Genomic DNA, 21665 nt, shown 5'->3' on the forward strand with positions numbered 1-21665 from the left:
TGAACATTGTGAACATGTTCTAGAGACTGGACTCTATAATCTTCCTCTGGTAATTGCTTGCAGTTGGTAGGGAAATTACTGCTGGATCACATCACTTAAAGCTTGCTTTTGGGTTTTGTTAGGATGGGCCTATTTTAGTTTTAACCTAGTACTAGGGTGAATGCATTAGTCAGCCATGTACCCTGTACTGTTATACTGTGGACCTTGCATGGTTTCTACTGAAAACTTGAGTTGTTTAACAAACCCCTAAAACTTGGTGAGGCTTTCAGCTCCAAACTGTCTCCCTGTGATGGGCAATTGCTGAGATCTCTGCTCCGTCTCTTTCATCCATCAGCTACACTACTCCCCCTTGGACTCCTTGGAGTCGCACCTGGAAATGTACAGTTCAAGGGTCAGCCAAGGATTCGAGAAGAATTTATACACATATTTGGGTGCTTCCCGCTCTGTGGCTCTTTTCCAGAATTTTCTCAATTTCCAGCCATTCCAGTTGCGAACTCCTTCTCAGAGTCATCAGGCTTTAGTCCCTCAATGACCTCTACCCTGTGCAAGCTGACTATGGCTTTCAAAGTGCAATCCTTGGACCAATAGCACTAGCATCACATGGAAACTGGTCAGAAATGCAACATTTTGGGTTTCAACTTAGACCTAGTGAATCAGAAACTCTGGGGATGGAGCCCAGCAATTTATATCTTAACAAGCTTTTGTGAGATTCTAATATACACTAAAGTTTGAGAATGGCTGCCTTAAGGTAAAAGCTATACAAATGTGGAACTCACCCAGATTTGTTCTCTTCCTTTACTGTCTACCTTCCAGTGCCATCAAACAGGGTTTTATTGGGGGCATGGGAGAGGGTATCCAGAATTTATAATTATGAATTACTAGTGACCCAGTGCATGGATTTGTGCACATTGAAAGGAAATTAATTAGAAAGTGGCCGGGGGGCAGGACTGGGCGAGAAGGGCCAGACACACCCTGGAGCCAACCTCCCATGATCCTTCCAGCAGGTGGGGTCCCTTGGCCTAGCCTGCAGGGATCGGGCCGAAACCGGCTCTCTGATATCCCCTGAGGTGTCCTGGAGTGCGAGAGGGCACTCTGCAAAGTTGCTGCTGTACAGGGTGTGGGACGCAAATGCAAGTGTGCAGTAAACCAGAATTGGGGCCGACAGTGCCCCAGCAACAACATAACCCACAGCCAAAGGTGGAATCACCCAGCCCCACAAGGAATCGGGCTCCCTCCTCCCTAGTTTTGGAGTGCATCACCCGATAACCGCTGCTGTCAAGTCACTGCAACTTGGCAGCTCCTGCGTTGAGCGTCTGCCCCTCAGTGGTCAATGAGCATCATAGTGACCGGTCCGACAGTCGGACACTTAGCATATTAGCCTTTTATATTAGATAGATGATAGATAGGTAGATAGATAGATAGATAGATGGGAAGGATCAGCCTTAAACTACTCTGTCAGATGAGAATTTGGACATTCACTTTTGAGTATATATTCATATTACATTCTGTTTGACTTTCTCCCGCAAGTGTATTTTTTGTAACTTCAAAAAATAAATATGTAATATTTTTGAGATTTGAATATTTGTGAGACCCTCAAAAGACCTTATAGTTTTATGTAACACAGCTTGAAAATCTCTATTTTAAAGCATATGATTGACAGCATGGGTTGAGATTAGCTTCATCCATGCATAGGAGTTATCTCCATGGCAACTGTCACTATAACATCAGGCCTATGACAGAGGTGAAACGAGCTTGTGCACACTGGGGAGGAACACAATGTGTATCTTCCTGGCCCCCATTCTGGGGTGTTCAAGAGACATATCTTGCATCTCGATAAAGGAAGCCTGCAGGTAATGACCTGATGAAAATGACCTATTTGCTAAGAGCCACATTTCAAGCATTCCAACCTGTTTTTGCACTTCTTAACTCCTGTGGGTCAGACTCATATTAGTTTGGTTCATCAGGCCTCACATGGTCACCTCACCTGCTCATACTCCCCAAAGGGCAGAGGGTCCCTACTCCTTGACTCCCCCTCAAGAGGAAATTTACCTTAAGTTTAGAGTATTCCCACCTTAACAGGCTTATGGAAGGGAGCGAAAGTTCATCCAGGGGTCCTCAAACTTTTTAAACAGGGGGCCAGTTCAATGTCCCTCAGACCATTGGAGGGCTGGACTATAGTTTAAAATAAAACTATGAACAAATTCCTATGCACACGGCACATATCTTATTTTGAAGTAAAAAAACAAAACGGGAACAAATACAATATTTGTATTTGCATGTGTCCCGCGGGCCGTAGTTTGAGGACCCCTGAACAATCACTCAGCCTTATTCCCCTTTCCCCTGCCCCATTCCCAGACAGATCCACCGGTGTTTTATCCCCTGGAAGCAGGCACTGGGTAGTACTTTTCCAACTTCAATGTGCACAAGAGTCCCCTGGGGATCTTGTTAAGATCCTGATTTAGTTGGTGTTATCAGCTGAACCGTCTCCCCTCAAAATTCATATGTTGAAGTCCAACCCCTGGCACCTTAGGAATGCGACTGTGTATGGAGACAGGGTCTTTAAAGAGGTAATTAAGGTTAAATGAGGTCACTGAGGTGGGTCCTAACCCAACCGGACTGGGTTCATTTTAAGAAGAGAACGCAGAGGAAAGACCCTGTGAAGACACAGGGAGAGAATGGCCATCTACGGACTAAGTGCAGAGGCTTCAGAAGAGGCCCACCTTGCTGACACCTTGATCTTGGACTTTAAGCCTCGAGAACTGTGATATCTTGCTTACATCATGGATTAAGTCTGAGGCCACAACATCCCTAAATTGGTAGCTTCAAAGGGAAAATATTTTCAACTGTAGTTCAAGTAGCAAAAGTGATCAAATATTGTCATGGCTGCAGGAGCAGAGGCAGTTAACACTCAACTCTCCGCCTTCAAGGAATAATCTGTTTCTGTCCTGTGTGGAAGACCCCAAACTGCTAATCTCAAGGGCAAAGACGACAGAAGCTCCAGGCTGGCTCCTGCACGGCCTGCCTCAAACCTCAGGGGTAGGGCACAGCCCCTCCCTTTGGACGGTGGTGTTGCCAGGGCAGCCTGGCTTGTTGACACGCAGGGTTGGTGTTTGGGCTGGTGCTCAAGGTAATTCTCTCAGGAACAGTACCCTGCTGGCAGCTTTGCAACCCAAAAGGGGCTTTAGTGGTGACTAATGAAGCTATAAAGGATACACACAGGTCCAAGAAAATCCATTCCCTAAAGGAATAGGATTCCAACTACGTTTCAGTTGGTGCACAAGCCTTAAGTTTCTGTATCCAATTCCAGTTCTCCCAGGAGACCACGTTCTCTGGTAAATCACTGAGACACTGGCGGTGCCTGGGATGGGGGAGAGGAGCTAACGCCCCCAGAGGGCCGTGCCCAGGTGGGCCTCTCCTTGCATGCAGGGGATGCACTCAGAGCATTTCTGCTGTCTCCGAGGGCCCCTTCCCTTCCATTAGCCTAAAACTCCTGGGGCACTTCCCTGGGTCTGCCTGACAGAACCTGGGCATTCCCCTGGCCTTTCCGTTTACCTCGGCTACCCACCTCTCAGTTCTATTTCCTTCGTGTCTGACAGCTGTCTCCCTGCCACTGACGCCCTGAGGGCCCTAACAGCCCTTGCCTGGATTCCTGCAGCAGTCTGCCTGCCCCTGACCTTGCCCTCAGGCCAGCTCCTCCACTTTGCCGCCCAGACAGTCTTTCCAAAAGGTAAAGCTGATGCCAGCTCTCAGCTTAACTTCCATTCACACCACCCCTCCTCCCAAGATGTTTCCAGACGACAAGTTCCCAGGACTGCCAGAATTCTGAGTTGTCAAGAAAAGCCAGAAATCTGGAGTTTTATGTGAATTCCCACATCCTTTTTTGTTTGTTTATTTTTAGAGTTTTTACAATAGACACATTTTAAAAATTATAAAACATTGCAATAAGTCTCCCACCCATTTCTGGCCCCAACTCCCGATCTGAAGAGGCCACCCCTGTTAGCAGTCTCTTTTGGAGCCTTTCAGACACAGACATACTTTCACACACACGTACACCGGCACCTTTTTCTTATACCAATGGTAGCCAATTTTTTTTTTTTTTATCTTGGTAGAAAGTTTTAAAACTCTGAGGGTCAAACAAGACACATCTGCATCCGTGGGTCATAAATCATGTAGGCATGACAGGAAGTTCCCTGAAGACAGGGCTGGTACTGTCTCAGCATGCCCCTCTATACCTGGCATGAGGCTTTGCACGCAGTTGGCACTCCGTAAGTGCACTGCTCTTCCACTGACACAGCTATTAAGCACCACTCTGCGTCTACTGCTGACACAGACTTCCAGGTGGACTGTGCTGTGAGCTACCTCTGAGGAAACGCCTGGGGACAGTGAAGTTCGGTCAAGTCTCCAGCCCTGTGGAATCATAATCAGAACTCAGCTCTATTTCATTCATGTCTGACATCTGTCTCCTGTCTATAGGTTCAGAACCTGCTCACCTCCCATCTTTCCTGGTTACCTGGGTCTACAACACATGGACAGAAATAGCAGATCACTCCCTGTTCCCGGCTCGCCTTAATCTCGTGCTGACAGCCCAGCCCCAGGCAGAGTGCTGACACCAGCATTCCCAAGCCAGCTGTCATTCCCAGAAGCGGGGTTTCCACATCTTGCCCTCCACCAGGTCAAGGCAAGCCTGGACGGGACAGAAACCACAGGACAGGCAGCCTGCTGACTCTTCCCCAGGCGCTGGGCTGGGCCCGTTGTTAGCTGAGTAAGGCCTTTTCAAGCTTCTTCATGTTGGAAGGCTCATTGCTCAGGTGGTTCGGGGCCCTCTCCTACATTGGATTCTATTCCCTCACTCACCTATGTTCACAGGTAGCCTCTGGCTGGTCAGCCTGCACGAGGGTTGTGAGACAGGATGAACTATTTAGTTCATGATAAGGTGGTCCCCACGAGGAAACATAAACTCTTATCACATATTCTCTCCCTCACCCTAAGTTTCTGCAGACGCGGTTGGTTTTCCTAGGCAGCATGCTCCCCTGGGAGGGGCATAAGCAATTTCCCTGGAACGGTACGGTGACGTGGCCCCTTTCTCTCCCACTCAAGAGACTATTCTGGAATACAACGGGCCCTTGTTTTAAGATTCACCTTGAATTTATTCTAACTGTAGTGTGATACGAATCTTACTTCCAAAACTCAGGTGGGAGAGACTTGTCATATTCATTTTTTTTCTCTTTAAGTTACCTTGGGCTTGGAGACCTTGTCTTCTGTGCTGGTGGGACAATAATATTGGTGGTAGTGGGTAGGGCTTGGGAATCTGCTTTGAAGCTGGGAATCCTAGACAAAGGCTCTAAGCCACTCCTCAGAAGTCCTGCCAACTCCATCTGTAATATCTGGAGTCCACTTAGCTCCATTCCCTCCCAGGCTCCAGGCTTCTAGAAAGTATAAGCCAGCTTGGCAGCACAAACAACACATGCATTTGGCCCCCAAGCCAAACCTTCCTGAGGCAAGGCTGACTTCCTGCTCGAAAACAAGAAATAAGGGAAGAACAAACTTCATGCTATAATAGCTCGATAGATATTGTCCTGCCACCTAATTTATAATTGAGTAATTGTTCACAAATCAGTACATCACACAATTTAGGACTTTTCACAATTTAACTGTGCCACTCACACATCACAGCTTATGAGACAGACATCGCTGTTGCTTTGCTCTAAAATACATGGTAACTGGCCCTGGCCAAGTAGCTCAGTTGGTTAGAGCATTGTCCTGATACTCAAAGGTTGTGGGTTTGATCCCGGGTCAGGGCACATATAAGAATCAACCAATGACTGACTGCCTAAGTAAGTGGAACAACAAATCAATGTTTCTCTCTAACATCAATAAATAATTTTTTAAAGTACGTGGTAGCTCTAAAATAGCTAAAAAATATCCTCACTCCTTTATTTCCTCCATTCACTGATTATCTTCAGAAAACAAAGTAAAACAACAACAAAAAAAACTCACCTTCTCCCAGAGGAAGCAATTTCCAGAAGATTATCAAAAGGGGTGTTGCCCAGTGCCCCAATTAACAGTACCAAACCCAGTCAATGATGAGAATGCAAGCATAGCCTTATTATAATTAGGCTATGTTGATTAAAGTGGGAACAGAATTAAGACCATTTCTGTTACTAAAACTATCTTCTCCACTTACTCAGCACTTTCTTACACGCAACTTAGTTTTCCACATTAATGACTGGGGACAGAGTGAACTATCACTGAAAGGCATCTAGCTTATGAGAGGTCTGAGTGGACAATATGGGGATTGGCTTTTAAAAGATTGTTGCCATGCCCTAACTGGTTTGGCTCAGTGGATAGAGCGTCGGCCTGCGGACTGAAGGATCCCAGGTTCGATTCCGGTCAAGGGCATGTACCTTAGTTGCGGGCACATCCCCAGTAGGGGGTGTGCAGGAGGCAGCTGATTGATGTTTCTCTCTCATCGATGTTTTTAACTCCCTATTCCTTTCCTTTCCTCTCTGAAAAATCCATTATATACATATGATTGTTGCCTTCGGGTATTGTTATAGATAGTATTTGGGCAGGCATGTAACCACTTGAAGTAGCAAATTGGGAACCTTCAGGTTCAAGTTCTTCAGGGTGTTTATTCCAGCTGTGTATTACCTAAGACCTCAGTGGCTGGCCTCCAGGCTGATTCTGTAGCTGATACCACTGCTGGAACATATGACCCTGGCTGCCCTCAGCCTCTGCCACCAGCAATGGCTAATGCGCAGGTGAGAACCGTGTCTGTCTAAAGGTTGCCCACAATGAACTAATGCTCAACCATTTATAGGAATAAAACTGCTGTGAACATTCATGCACAATTTTTTGCATAGACATATGTTTTCAAATTTCTGAAGGTTCAAGTACTTATAAATCACCTATTAATATTAAATGATACATAATAAATGACACTGAATGATACATAATTAAGATTTCTTATTCATTAAAGAGGTTCCCTAAGAGCAGCAAACCTGTTTCCTCATGGTAATTCAGGTGTGATACAGAACACTTGGTAGGCCTAAAGAAATAAAATGGCACTATTTTAAGCCCAGAATTTCTGCTAATTTACACAAACCTTTCACCAAATCAGTCTGAATGAATGATTTTTATTAATTTTACTGTCCCTATCTAAAAATAACTAGGGCCGAAACCGGTTTGGCTCAGTGGATAGAGCGTCGGCCTGCGGACTGAAAGGTCCCAGGTTCGATTCCGGTCAAGGGCATGTACCTGGGTTGCGGGCACATCCCCAGTGGGAGATGTGCAGGAGGCAGCTGATCGATGTTTCTCTCTCATCGATGTTTCTGACTATCTCTCTCCCTTCCTCTCTGTAAAAAAATCAATAAAATATATTTAAAAAAAATAAATAAAAATAACTAGGGTTATTATGTGGTCTTCAAAATTTCTCTCTTCCTGTTCCAAAAGAAAAACCTATCATTTTAAGTTCACATACAGGGAGAGACTTGGAATGTACAATTTGACTTATAATTCTTGTGAATATAGAACCTTGGACTGTGCTGTGACTTACCTGTTTGGGCTTACCTAATAAAAGTTTAATAAAGCCCAGCAGGTGTGGCTCAGTGGTTGAGCGTCGACCTTTGAACCAGGAGATCTCAGTTCGATTCCTGGTTAGGGCACATACCTGATTTGTGGGCTCAATCCCTAGTGTGGAGCATGTAGGAGGCAGCCAATTGATGATTCTCTCTCATCATTGCTGTTTCTCCCTCTCTCCTTCTCCCTTCCTCTCTGGAAGTCAATAAAAAATAAAATTATATATATAAATATATGCTGCATTTAAAAAATAAATTTTGGGTTATATAAAAACTCACGTATTAAAGGGAGTTTAATACGTGAGAGTTTGGGCTCGCATTTAGAGCCTCCACCAGTAGACCATCATGCAAATAACTGTTACAAGGTTCTTCACCCACCGGCACCATTCCTTCAGAATGGTCTGCTTCTCTCCCAGTGCCTGCAGCTGGCTTCTCCAGCAAGCCTCATCATGGCCTTTGAATTTGCTCGTATGCTTCACAGAAATTTAATATGGAAACAAGATGCTTCTTTGGGGCAGCTGCTGAGGCCACTTGTAGAGAAGAAACCACACTAATAAGAAGTATGGTTGTTTTCACCAACGGAAAATTACAACTTTGCTTGGTTTCGATCTTTGGCACCAAGTCTTGGGTTCCTCATCACTGAATAGACTCTTTCTACTTGGCTTTCTCTCAGCCAGTGTCCTGGCACACTATCAGAGGGGGGATAATTAGAAAGAAGTGTCTTATAGGGATGAGGAGCACTGGTAGCTTACCACATGGGGATAATTGTGGATCTTCAAACGAATCCCGGACCAGACAGCAGCGTTGTCTTCTTGCTTACATAAACTCTATCAGTGTTCACACCTCCCGAAACATGTGCACACTGAGAGCTGGAATGCTTGCTCAGCTTCCCTCCTCCTCAAGGGAACCTTTTAGTGATTCTTGGGTATAAGAGCAGTGACCCAGCTGTCGTTAGCCCCAGAGAATTTTCCATGAGTGTCCGCATCCAATCAGAGTTATTACGTTGCTGTGGGATATAAGGCCCATCTTATTCTTAGTTCACTCATGATTCAGGTAATGTGAGTGTGTGGTGGGGAGTAAGAAACAGCTTTATTCTTTTTGGGACTCTTGCTAATTGTAAACATATCAAGATACATACACGTAAGCATCTTACATTTCACCTTTCTGAGGCAACAAGTGTACCATTTTGGCAAGCATTTCTATTAGTCTCTCTGTTTGATGTGTAGAATTATTCATATAGCCTTTCTCAAATATATTGGTGAGCATGGTGCTAATTTGTGCTCATCCAGAAGCTGACCCTGAAACAAGGACTGGAAAGGAAGCAATTCATTCGGGAGGTGTGGCAGACAGTAATGGGGAGTGGGGAGGAAATGGAGGCGAAGGCAGCCAATGAAGGGTGGCTATCGTTAGCTGGTAGTGTGGTGAATGGAGCTTAATCCCACAGAGAAACTCTGGGAAGTGGTGTAGAACATGTGCCTCAGACACAGATCATTTGAAGGGCAAGGGCAAGGGAGCTGGAGTTTTTAAGCTCAGGTCCTACTGGCTGAGGCTGCTTCCAGTGGGTGTCACTTCTGAGCACTTCTGGCCTAAACAGCCTTCCAAGACCTTGGAGAAAGCCCCACAGGAAAGACCGGAAGATATCAGCTGGTGGAGGGCAGCCACACACATACACACAAAGGTGGTATTGCTGGAAAGATGTGCCAGGCACTGTTCTAGATGCTGAAGATACAGCAGGAAACAAAACAGAGAGAGTTTTGCCCTCATGGAGTAATCCTTCTGTTGGGGAAACAGATAACAAAACAAGGCAAATAAGAAACATAAGGGGTGTGTTACAGGGTGACAAGTACCGGGGAGAAAATTAAGTGCTGAGAAATCCTGGGGAGGAAGGAGAAGCAGTTGTTTGCAATTAGCAAAAGGGAGATCAGAGCAAGCCTCACTGAGAAGGTGACACCAAGGAAAAGACCCAAAGGAGGGGAGGGGAAGCCCAGCACGAGGTTATCTGTGTGAGGAAATAGCAATCACAAAGGCCCTACAGCAGGAATGTCCCTGGTGTATGAGGGACTGCAAGGCTAAGATGCTGATGCTGAGTGGAGTGTGTGTGTGTGTGTGTGTGTGTGTGTGTGCGCGCGCGCGCACGCGCGAGCGGGCGGACGGGCAGAGGAGGCTGCAGAGCAGAAGCTTGTTGACACTAGGATGCCTTAGGCTCCTTTCTAGAATGGGACTGAAAGGTCCTGGGAGAGCTGGAGCAGATGACTGAGTCTGACTTCAGTTTTCACAGAATCACTGGCTGCTCTGCTGAGAATGAACTAAAGAGGGCTAAGGGCGGAGGCAGGGGGAACAGCGAGGAGGCAACAATCCTCCAGGTGGTGGCAGTGGAGGACGGAGAAGTGCTTGATTCTAGAAATATTTTGAAGATAGAGCCAAGGTCATTTGTGGGCAGATGGGATGGGAGAGAAAGCAATTAGTCAATGGGCTTGACCTGAGCAACCTGGAGAATGAAGTTGCCTTTTCCTGAATCAGGGAAAACTTCAGGAGCGTGTGTGGGGTCAGGGGTGACTGGGAACCTGGCATTGAGCATGTTAAGTTTGTGTTGTCTGCTAGACATGGGCAGATGTCAGCAGGAAGTTGAATGCAGGGGTTTTGAGTTCAGAAGAGGTCCAAACTGGAGATAAGTTGTAGAATTTCTCAGCATATAGATGGTTGGAGCCACGAGACTGGTCGAGCTCTCCAAGGGAGAAAGCTAGAGAGAAAAGTGGTCTGGGACTGACCCTGAGCAAAGGAGACTGAGAAAGAGCACACACAGTGTGGTGTCTTGAAAGCCAAGTGCAGAAAGTACTCCTAGGAGTGGGGAGTGGTCAACTGTACATACGTGTGTACATTGCTACATTTATACAGATGTACATACAGAAGCACTCTCTGTTATACAGATATACATATACACACGGGTAGTTTTAGATCAGTAGTATTATACTAAGTCTATTAGGAAGCGTGTTCTGTGGTAAAAAAATATCTGTCTGCGGTATTTTAATGACTGCATAGTATTTCACTGTGTACATGTACCATAATTATTCTTTCCCTATAAATACTCTTCCCAATTATAGAATTCTAAATTATATAGCAATGGACATCTTGTGCATTCAACCTTTCACACCCATGTGATCATCCCCTAGAAGTGGGGCTGCTGTATGCAAAGTATATATGGTCTCATTCAAGACTCCTTCCTGGCAGTTCCAATAATCTGAGATACATTCAATATGGAACAGCCACTGGCCTCAAGGAAGAACCACTGGGATGTCATTCCAGATAGACCCCATTCTACAAGTCGCGAGGACACAGGGCAGCCATCCGGGTAATCACTGTTAGAATTAGGGCAGAGGTTTAGGTCAAGTCAGAAAAGTCCGTAACAGAAAGCGATCTGTCAGTACCAGCCCTCAGCCTAACTAAGGAGCTGCAGCCACTCCTCAATGGAAAAGCACTCCATCTGCACACAGAGCAGAGCAACGCTACAGGCCGACAGGCTCTCGGGCAGAGCCACTAGGAGCTTATTATGTCAAGAGCAAACGCAGCAGACACAGGCAGATGTGCCTTTTGTGAAATGACTGTACTTAACTCCCTAACTTTCTCCACACTTTATTTTTGCTGGCTGGCTTTGTCATCGTGCTGTTAGAACAAGTCTACTACATGCCGCAGATTTTTCTCCTTTACCTTGTCATCCTGAGCAGAAGTGTAACTCCATCGCCTGTCTGGGCAAATGCTGAGTCTTTGTCTGGATGGTGTCAGAACATCCTGCACTTCAACGATAATCTTAAAAATAACATCAACCGCAGCCAGATAATTGTGTGAAAGCCTCCTGGAAGTTCAGGACTTTAAGGGACAATGTATTTAGTCCCGTATGTCCTCAATGCAGGCAAATGCTCTGAAATACCTTTCAACTCAGAAGAGAAAGGGACACAGAGCCATGCCTTGGACCCATTAACTGCCATCTCTGAGTGTCTGTAAAAGCATTCAACCTGGACTCATGACCCAACGCTGGTGCTTAACCCTTGGAAATCATAGCTCAGCGACACACATCCAGGGAGAGCCACTTCCTGGCACTGGTTCTTAACCATTAAAGCAGACCACAAGAATGTTTCTGATAGTCTGAACTTTTAAAAAGCTTTAGATCTGTGTGATCTGGCCGCATGCTCTTCAGTTCCTGCAGTCCCTGGGCTTTACCACGCGACACCCCTTTACCATGATAGAGCCCCTCCACACACACCGACTCAGCCACCAACACCGGCTCCTCCCTCTCTGCTTCACGAAGGAGGCCCAGTCCAGCCAGCAGGTCAACAGAGAGGGCTTTTTTGTGTGTCGTGGCCGAGATAAAAGTCATTTTATCCCAAGAATACAGCAGGTAAAAGGCAGCCTACAGAATTTATGCCAAATTCCATTCCTCCAATGACCTTATTTCATAGCTGATTTTAAGACAATTGCCTCCTGACCCATAAGCCTCTGTATGATGTTCAAAATCAGAGCCTGGGAGTGCAAGCCACTTGGTCTTTCTCCTCGGCCCGGCTCCGCGCAGGCTGTCTGCGGCCTGTCCTCAGAAGGCTATGTAGTAGTGCTCCATGGTGCTGACGATGTCGCTCTGGTCCTCCAGGAGCTCCAGTACCTGCTGCAGCACAGGCTCACTCAGGCCCGGGTTCAGGCTCAGGCGAGCACAGGCCAAGATGTGCCGGAAGTGGCAGCCCTTCTCCATGTCTGTAGGAAAAAGGCAGCTGGCTAAGCTTGGACATACCTGTCAGAACTTCTTCCCTCTCCCCTCCCTCTAAACCAAAGCCCTTCTCCATGCCTCCTGAATCAGAACTTGCATCTTAATAAGATCCCCAGATGACTCTTACGCATGTTAAAGTCAGAAATGCACTGGTCTAGATTATCAGCAAAAACAAAACAAAAAACCCTGTTCTCAAGCCCATCTATAGACCCACTGCTCAGGACTCAGGCCTTCAACTTTCAAGGATTCCCAATCAATAATTTTATATCCATAACCTAATGGATTTTTATTGCTTGGTGATATTTTTTCTCCAATGTCATTACATGTAGAAGTGCATGTATTCTGTGCTGAACCCCCGGCTTCCCAGTGGGACCCCGCTCGAGATTAACAGCAGAGTCAGTTTACAGCAGCCTCCACGCTTTCTCATGAGTCCTGATTGACAGGACTGCCGCGGTGAAGAAGGGACTCCTGGTTTTGGTCTGTTTCATTCCTTTCTGCACAGGCTTCCAAGGTTTGTCTGAGACAGTTGTGCTATAGTAACCTCTTACTGTCTACCCCAAACCAAGACCATTTGGTGTACAGTGATAAAAGTTCAGGGTTAGCAACCTCTTTCCTAGTTGAAATCAGTGATTTCAACTCAAGTTCTGACCACTAGAGGATCATGAAATCCATTTAGTGGGTTGTGATTACCATTTTTTTTCATACAACAAACTGAAGTAGAAGATTACAGAATGTACTGCATTGTAGGTAGGATAAATCTTATTTTGTGAAACAATTTCTAAATAAACATAATTTGTATCTACCTATCTATCTATTGCACTATAATTATATAATTTACTAGGGGCCCGGTGCACGAAATTCGTGCACTGGGTGTGTGTGGCGGGGAGTGTCCCTCAGCCCAGCCTGCCCCCTCTCACATACTGGGAGCCCTCAGGCGTTGACCCCCATCACCCTCCAATCGCAGGATCAGCCCCTTGCCCAGGCCTGACGCCTCTGGCTGAGGCGTCCGGCTCGGGCAGCGGGGACCCGCAGCTGCAGCGGCCCCGCGATCGTGGGCTCCGCTTTAGGCCCAGGCAAGGGACCCCTAGCTCCTGGGACTGCCAGCTTCGACTGTGCCCAGCTCCCATCACTGGCTCCACCCCTACTTCCTGCTATCACTGGCCAGGGCGGAAAAGGCACCTGATTCCCCCCAGCTCTTAGCTCCCCCCTGGGTTTCTGATCACTGTCAGTGGCAGGGGGCTTCTTCCTGCTTTCCCTTTCACCTCCCTGCATTGTGCCTACATATGCAAATTAACCACCATCTTGTTGGCAGTTAACTGCCAATCTTAGTTGGCAGTTAATTTGCATATAGCCCTGATTAGCCAATGAAAAGGGTAGCTCGTACGCCAATTACCATTTTTCTCTTTTATTAGTGTTGATTGGGTCATAATGTAAAAAGCATTTATAACTCCTGAGTTAAAGTCAAACTGCATTAACCAAACCCTCCCCAGTTTTCACTTACAGCCCCATGGCAGGGCCAGGTTTGGCCTCTCATGCTCCACACAATCACTGAATGCTTCAGATGAAAAAAATGTTTTAGGTTCCAGGAAGGCATCTGAAGAGGTATTGTGGTGTTAGGCAGAGCATGGTTTGGAAGTCAGTGCACCTGATGACTTTGGGCAAGTCATAGTACCTTCAAGTTTCAGTTTTCTCACCTATGGAGAGGGAGGCTGGGGAGGGAGTGGGGACACTTGTGAGGTCCTTTCCAGCTCAAAGGGTCAGAGACTATCACTGGCTTAGGCTAACAAAGACTTGCTAAATTCTGACCTCTAGTGGCTCTATCAACTCATTATTCCTCTCTGTTGGGGTTACTGTTAGAAAACTTGCCACCTTCACTTATCTCCTCCACATTTGCAGCCTGTTTCTTCAACATTCATTTGATAAAGATTTCTGAACACCTACTATGTGTGTGGCGTCAGAAAAAAAGCAGCAGATAAAAGAGTGCAGATGGAGAGCTGACCCTGGAGTCCAACAGACCCAAATTCAAATCCAGACTCTATAATTGGGACAAAGTAGTTCACATCTCAGTCAGTTTCTTCATCTGTAAAATGGCAATAAAATCACCTACTTCACCGGTGGTTGTGTGGATGAAAGGAGATCCGTGGTACGGGCTTCTTACATGGGGAATAACTATGATTCTATTGTATTCATAACCTAAGAATATGCTCATAACCTAGTCTCTGCTCTAAAGAAGCTTCAACTCTTCCCAAAGCCTTAAACTATTTCTTCAGACAGGCCACTCCGCTGTTGAAGAGCTCTGGTAAGGCTGTTCACAAAGTGACCTTTCAGTTACACAGAGAGGATTGGTGTTAGTTCTACTGTAAATGTGTGATATAATCCACCAGTGAAGCCATCAGGTCCAGGGCTTTCCTTTGTTGGCAGATTTTTAATTACCAGACAGATGCAATAGTTGCCTAAGTAGAGAGACAGATTCCTGGTGCTTCCTACTCTGCCATCTTCAAAATAGTTTTATAAAATGCCAATGCCTTTAATCCTCCTAACTATCATGTAGGCAATAGTATCCCCATTTTACATATAAAGAAACTGAGGTACAGACTTATCCAAGGTCACACAGCTGCAAAGTGGCAAGGTGGGATTCAAACCCAGGCAAGGTGGTCCCAGAGCCCAGCTCTTTACAACCATGCTATGCTGCCCATCTTTAGATAAATCCAGTATCAGTGCTTTAGGGACCTAAAACAAGCCTTGTATTTACAGTCCTTTTATTCTTGTAGGTTTAACCTTTGCTGAGATACTCATAATGACTAAAGATTTTAAGTTCTCCCCCAATCATCCTGACAAGGAAAAACTCAATGTTATACTTTGTATGAAAGGTTAGAAACAAACAAAAGGTCCAGAGGAATCTCTATATATAAAAGGCTAATATGCAAAGTGTCCCCTCAGGAGTTTGACCGTGAGATAAGAGTTCGATCACTCGCTATGACATGCGCTGACCACCAGAAGGTGGCGCGGAAAGAAGGAAGGCTGCCGGGGTCCTGCCCCAGCGGGTCCAGGGGTTCCCCAAAGGTGTGGACGGAGTCGGCGAAGACTATCCACCCTTTTCCTATGGTGGAGTCCTATCCGTCCCGAGTGCGGGGCGCTTACCTAGGGGTCCCTGTTCGGGCGCCATATGCCGGGGTCCTGCCCCAGCGGGTCCAGGGGTTCCCCAAAGGTGTGGACGGAGTCGGCGAAGACTATCCACCCTCATATGGCGCCCGAACAGGGACCCCTAGGTAAGCGCCCTGCACTCGGGACGGATCGGACTCCACCGTAGGAAGAGGGTGGATAGTCTTCGCCAACTCCGTCCACACCTTTGGGAACCCCTGGAACAGGATTCCCTTAGGTAAGCCCCCCCCATTGAGAACCCCACACTCGGGACGGATAGGACTCCACCAGGGTGCTACAGACCCCCCTATAGAGGATAAGTAGGGTAAGAAGGTGGATAGTACAGAACTTAGATTAAGAAGATGTGCCATACTGAGTCTAAAGAAATAAGGCTCTGTATTGATCTTTTAACACATATGCTTGCTAGCAGAGGAATTAAGGTTACTCCCAGTCAGACAGAACGTTTTATACAAGAAGTATGTCCATGCTTTTCTGAGGAAGGAAAGGTAAATGTAATGGCATGGGAGAAGGTAGGCCCAAGGAGCCTTATCCTTAACCCCACTGCAGCCTTTCCACCCCGGGAAAGTGCAGGATTGGCAAGCTCTCCCTGGGGTGATAGATCAGGACTCAGGTAATAGCAGAAAGCGCCAATCCTACTCTTAAAATGGATACAAGAGAGCGTTTCAGGTTTTTCTTTTTAATGCTTGCTTTTAAAAAATAATAAAAGGGGGAATTTGCCGGGAGCCGGTCCATCCTTGCTGTTTCAAGGGACCTGGCATATATGGCATACGGTTCTTAATATGTTTGCTCACCTTCTTGGCGCTGTGTTTTAACCAAGGTCACCTCTCTGAGAAAGGTTGTTTCCCCACGTAGGAATTTTTCCCTGAAGTCAGGGAGGGGATGCCTCTCCTAGAAAGGTTGTTTCCCCAGGTAGGAATTTTTCCCTGAAGTCAGGGAGGGGATGAAACTCCTTAACTAAGTGCCAGGCGGGTAGTTAATCACTACAAACAATCATGCTTAAGCTACATAATCTTTACTCCCTGGAATGGAGATAAGAAACGCCCTAACCTTTGTAATAGAGATTGATAGGATTGAATCAACTGGTATAAATACAGATGTAACCAGACAGAGAACAGAACTTAGAACACAGAACTTAGAAGACAGAACTCAGGAGACAGGACTTAGAAGAGAGAACCTACAGACAGAACCTACACAGAACCTACAGACAGAAGAACTTCGCTGGAGAGAACATGGCAATAGACCCTGGACTGAACCTGACTATAGAACATGGCAAGAGAACCTGACTAGAACCTGGTGACTGAACCTGGCTGGAGATCTGAAGCAGAACCTCTCTGGAGATCGAGACTAGAACTTGGCTGGAGATCCTGGCTAGGCTGCTGATCAACTGAACGCTGTCTCCATGTCATTCCTTCTTCGCCGACTCCGTCCACGCCTTTGGGGACCCCTGGACCTGCTGGGGTTGGACCCCGGCAGAAGGCCCGCTGGTAGCAGGAAGGCCCTGATCGGCTCTAATCACTGGCCAGGCCTAGGGACCCTACTGTGCACGAATCGTGCACCAGGCCTCTAGTGGTTAAATAAATGGTCAAATATCTCTTTATACATATAATGGAATGATGTATAGCTATTAAGAAGACTGAGACACTTCTATATGTACTATTGCAGAATGACCTCTAGAAGCCAATGTTATATTTAAAATACTAGTATAAGGTGTGGAACACTGAATATTGTATGGTAACCTTTACTTGTGCTTTTAAAAAAGAATAAACTATATAAATATGTTTATAAGTACATATAACATCTCTGGAAGGATATTCAGGAACTTAGTAACAATTACTGCCTTTGGAAAGGGGAACACAAAGCTTAGGTCTCAGTGCTGGGAGGAAGCCTGACTTTTCTGTGTGTATTTTCGCACTGTTTGACTTTTTATCATGTGCATGCATTATTCAGAATAAAGTTTGTAATGTCATAGATATTTCCTGTGAAAAGGAGTGGCCACAGTAGACATTCAGACAGTCCCTACAAGGTATTTTTGTTGGCATTCTCAGTTATTCAAGCTCCAGAATTGAGTTCCTGGGAATTTACTAGTTCTGGGGAATGGGTTTATGGCTTTTAGAGGCTCCTACTTATAGAATGAGTGACAGAGACTGTCCACCTGACACACACACTCACCAAAGCCTGTGGATTCGAAGTGGATATAAAACCTGCCACTTTACAGACCCTCAGGTCACAGATGCTATTTGGTTCTCCTAAGAGATAAAGTGTGAATTTCTTTCATTTGCTTTATCGGGCCCTAGGATTATTTCAAACCATTCTGTTCCTAATACAGATCAAAACTGAGAATCTGGTCAGGTGGCCTGGGACTAGGTTGAGTGAAGGATGTTACATGGGACGCAGCCTCTTGTGTCTTCTTGGTTGAGAAATCCCACATTTCACTGCTCTTAAAAGCTCCTTAAATTGTGGATAGATGGGTCTCCCCCACCCAACTAAAGGATACGTGTTCTTACTGCTCTGAATGAAATCCAGAAATACTGCATTCAAATAGTTGGTTGCTTTAAGTTTATTTTAAGATCTGTCATCATGCCACTCTGGGCTCTGACTTCATCGGTTCTTAAAAGCTAAATAGGGCTGCATATCAAACACCAGGGCTAGAGACCTGGTCCAGCTCTACCCAGTGACTCAGTCTGGAAGAGGTCCAGGCGCCAGGCATGTGTGGGCTGAAAGGATGGGAGGTGGACTTCTCTGGAGAGAAGGAAAGCAGGATGAGGAGACCTGTGGTCATTAACAAACCTTTTCACTTTCCTTCCAGTGTCATTTGTTGACATATTCCAACATTTGTCATTCGACATATTTCAACAGATGTCTGCAAAAGACAGACTTTGAAAAGTCACCTTCAAGACGGATCAGCTTACACAGGACTTAAAGATAGGATACTGCTTTCTTCTCTTTCTAACTAGTATGAAAATGGTAATGTCTGTTGTCAGACTACCTACAGTTTGAGTTTCTAACCACTAGGGGCTGACCTAGCTCCACTAAAACCAACTATTTTCTAAACCATTTCTTTTGCAAATTATTAGGTTTCAGGATGACTGAATTACACTGTTCATAAACTGTAATGTCTAGAACCATCCCTCCCAACACTGAAGGGCTTGATGTCAGAAGAGAAGAAAATTTGAGGTTTGGGTTCAAAGACAAGGGGCAAGAGTAAACAAGAAAAACATAAATCATAGAGAACATGAGAGCCAGGACATCAAAACATCCTAGCCCAGGCCCTGGCCGGGTAGCTCAGTTGGTTAGAGCATTGTCCCAATACACCAAGGTTCCAGGTTTGATCCCCAGCCAGGGCACATACAACAATCAATCAGTGAATGCATAAAAAAGTGGAACAACAAACTGATGTTTATCTCTTTCTTTCTCCCTCCCGACGTCTTGCTCTAAAATAAATTAAACAACAACAGCAACAAAAGTCCTAGCCCAGTGGCTTGCCTCACTGTAGCAGGACCCCGAGGAGCTCACCTGTCACGTCCACTCCATCCCCTTGTGAATCAGAATCCCCAAGAGTGGGATCTGAGTACTCATATGCTCAAAAAAGTCCCAAGGTTGAATTTTATGGGTAGCCAAGGTCAGGACGACTGTGCGAGCCTAACACTCACTTTAGAGAAGAGGGACCTGAGGCTCTGAAAGGGCAGGTATCTTGATCACTCATACTTCCAGTCTCCTGACTCTCCAGCCCTTGCTCTCTGGGAGGAAACATTCCCTTCCAATGAATCAGGACACCTGTGCGTTACACCACTTACGGTTTGGTTTCTGGCAGTCTTCTTGAATGATACGGTGGATCTTTCTGTGTAGTTCTTTGTCTTCCTTGGTTACCTAAATAGGAAAAAAAGTTCGGAGAAAAAGTGTTGTTAAGTAACACAGAGGTTGTGTCATCCAGACTCCCAAATTAGTATTTAAGATAGTTTCTAAAGATTTCATAACAATCATCATCCCTACACCAACAACATGGTTTTCAATACTTGGCCTATTGTCAAACCAGTTCAGTCGCTCAGCAGCTTGCTGCTCTGTAGCTGACCCAGAGGTATAGTCCTTGGGGGGTGGCTCACTGAGGCCATGATGTAAAGAGAAACTGGAATTCTCTTAACGAGCAACTTTCCACTTAAATATTCATAACGTATTCATAGAATTTATCTCATTTATTATATTTCTGAGGGGGCACAAGGGACCAAAGTCTTTGATCTCAGCCCAGGACTCTTTCCTCTGGGCTCTGACACCTGCCTTGCGTTTCATTTGTTTTATTCCTCCTCCCAACCCAAGGAAAAACAAAAGAAATAAAACTGTAAGGAGAAGCTAGCAAGAGAACAAATCTAGCCTATCCCTTGAGACCCTTTGTGTCTTCAAAGGTCAGACTTCATCCCAGCACTGAGACCTAAGCTCTGTGTTCCCCTTTCCAAAGCCAGTAGTTGTTACTAGATTCCTGCATATCCTCCTAGAGATGTTATATGCACTTATGAGCATATTTACATAGTTTATTCTTTTACAAAAGCATGAGTAAAGGTTAGCATACAACACTCAGTGTTCCTCACCTTATATTTTAAATCTAACCTAGTTCCTTTCTCAACCAGCTCAGATAAGAGGAAACCAGACAAATGCGCCTCCCTTCACGTTCAGTAGTAAATCTAACAACAAAACAAAAAAAAAATAGAAGGGGAAAAAGAGGAAGGAAGGAAAAGAGGAAGAACAAAACAAAAGCATGCAAACAAATACATACGGGGTGGGGCAAAAGTAGGTCTCCAGTTGTTCGTATTTTTTATACGTACAAGAATAAACTCTGTTTTGCGTACTCACAACTGTAATCCTACTTTTGTCCCACCCTGTATATCAGGAGAGCTTGTTTGATGGAAATTACAGAGTGACCTGATTTAAGAATGGGGACATTGATACTACCTGCCTTTTCACAGGTTATTGTAAAGATTAAATTGGGGGAGCGCTGCTGAAAGCTGGAAAGCACTATACAAATAGAAGTGTCTACATTACTGTAATAATTATTTCACTGAGGCCAGGCCCTCAGGAAAACACAAACCAACAAGGCCAGGCTGTTAAGTGGAAAGGGGAGGGGTGAAGTCAGGAAAGAAGAATGGTTCTATTGAGGAAGAGAGAGCAATTATTGCTTCATCATCCAGCTCATACTGATTCATAGGAGGAAATGCCCTAGTGCTGCCACACCTCAGCTATGGACTGCTGCCCAGTGGTTCTGCTGCTCCTGAGAAGAGCTACTTTCTATAGACTCAGTTGGCCAGCCCTGGAGTCTCCCAGTGGCAATGTGACTGACTGGGTGTGGGCAGGTGCCGTTGGGGGCGTTATTAAGGTGAGCTGCCCATCATGAGCTTCTGCAACCAACCAACTCCTGAAAGGCCTTCCCATCCCGAGAGGGAGTGGACTGCAGTCACCCTTAAACAGATTGCAGTATCCTTTTCAAAAACTACTCAAATAGTATTTAAAACATCTTTTAATTTTTAAAATTGCTCAAAAATCAGAAATCACCAGAGTAAATCAATATCAAGAAAATGTCCTATTAAGGAAGCTTCCCCTTGGGAATCATGCCTGTAAATCATTCCGTTTGGGATGCCTCAGAATTTGGATCTGTCTCCAGGACAATCACTTGTAGCTGAAGCCACATCTATGCTCCCGATATCAATGGTCATGAGGAGGCCCGATTTCAGCCTGGCTCCTCCAATATTAAAGATAGGCAGTGAGAGGTGGACTTGTATGAGACAAGCAAGCACTTATATCCCTGGTGAGAATGTCAACTGGTGCAAGTTTTGGGTGACTAATCAGACTATGTTGACAAAAAAAAGCTTAGAGGTATATGCTTTTGCTCCAGCAATTCCTCTTCTAAGAGTCAACCTTACAGAAATATTTACACAAGTTCATAACAGCAGTTATGCAAAAATAGCAATAGCAACACTATTTGTGAGAGCAAAAGTTGGAGATACCATAAATGTTCATCAGAGAGAAGGGGTTAAAACATTTATGGCAAGTTCTCATAACATGGAATACCACGCAGATGTCAAACAGAATGAGGTAGATTTTTAAGTAGTAACATGGAAGGATGCTGTGTGCTATTTTGGTGTCAAAAACTTGCTGAGCATTATTTAGAGCAGTGGTTCTTAACTATC

General features: G+C 45.4%; 1 protein-coding gene across 5 annotated transcripts in view; it reads right to left on the reverse strand.

Moving 5' to 3' along the window:
- Positions 1-8647: 8647 nt before the first annotated feature.
- STN1 (STN1 subunit of CST complex) overlaps positions 8648-21665 on the reverse strand; it is a 40019-nt gene continuing 27001 nt past the window's right edge. For all 5 annotated transcript variants that reach the window (XM_059661319.1, XM_059661318.1, XM_059661317.1 and 2 more), the window contains 2 exons: positions 19287-19359; positions 8648-12317 (listed from right to left, as the gene is read on the reverse strand). In XM_059661319.1, the coding sequence (XP_059517302.1) occupies positions 12160-12317; positions 19287-19359 (231 nt within the window). In that variant the 3' untranslated portion in view covers positions 8648-12159. The remainder of the gene's footprint in view (positions 12318-19286; positions 19360-21665) is intronic.

Source organism: Myotis daubentonii, chromosome 13, assembly GCF_963259705.1.
Source record: "Myotis daubentonii chromosome 13, mMyoDau2.1, whole genome shotgun sequence".
Classification (NCBI taxonomy): Eukaryota; Metazoa; Chordata; class Mammalia; order Chiroptera; family Vespertilionidae; genus Myotis; species Myotis daubentonii.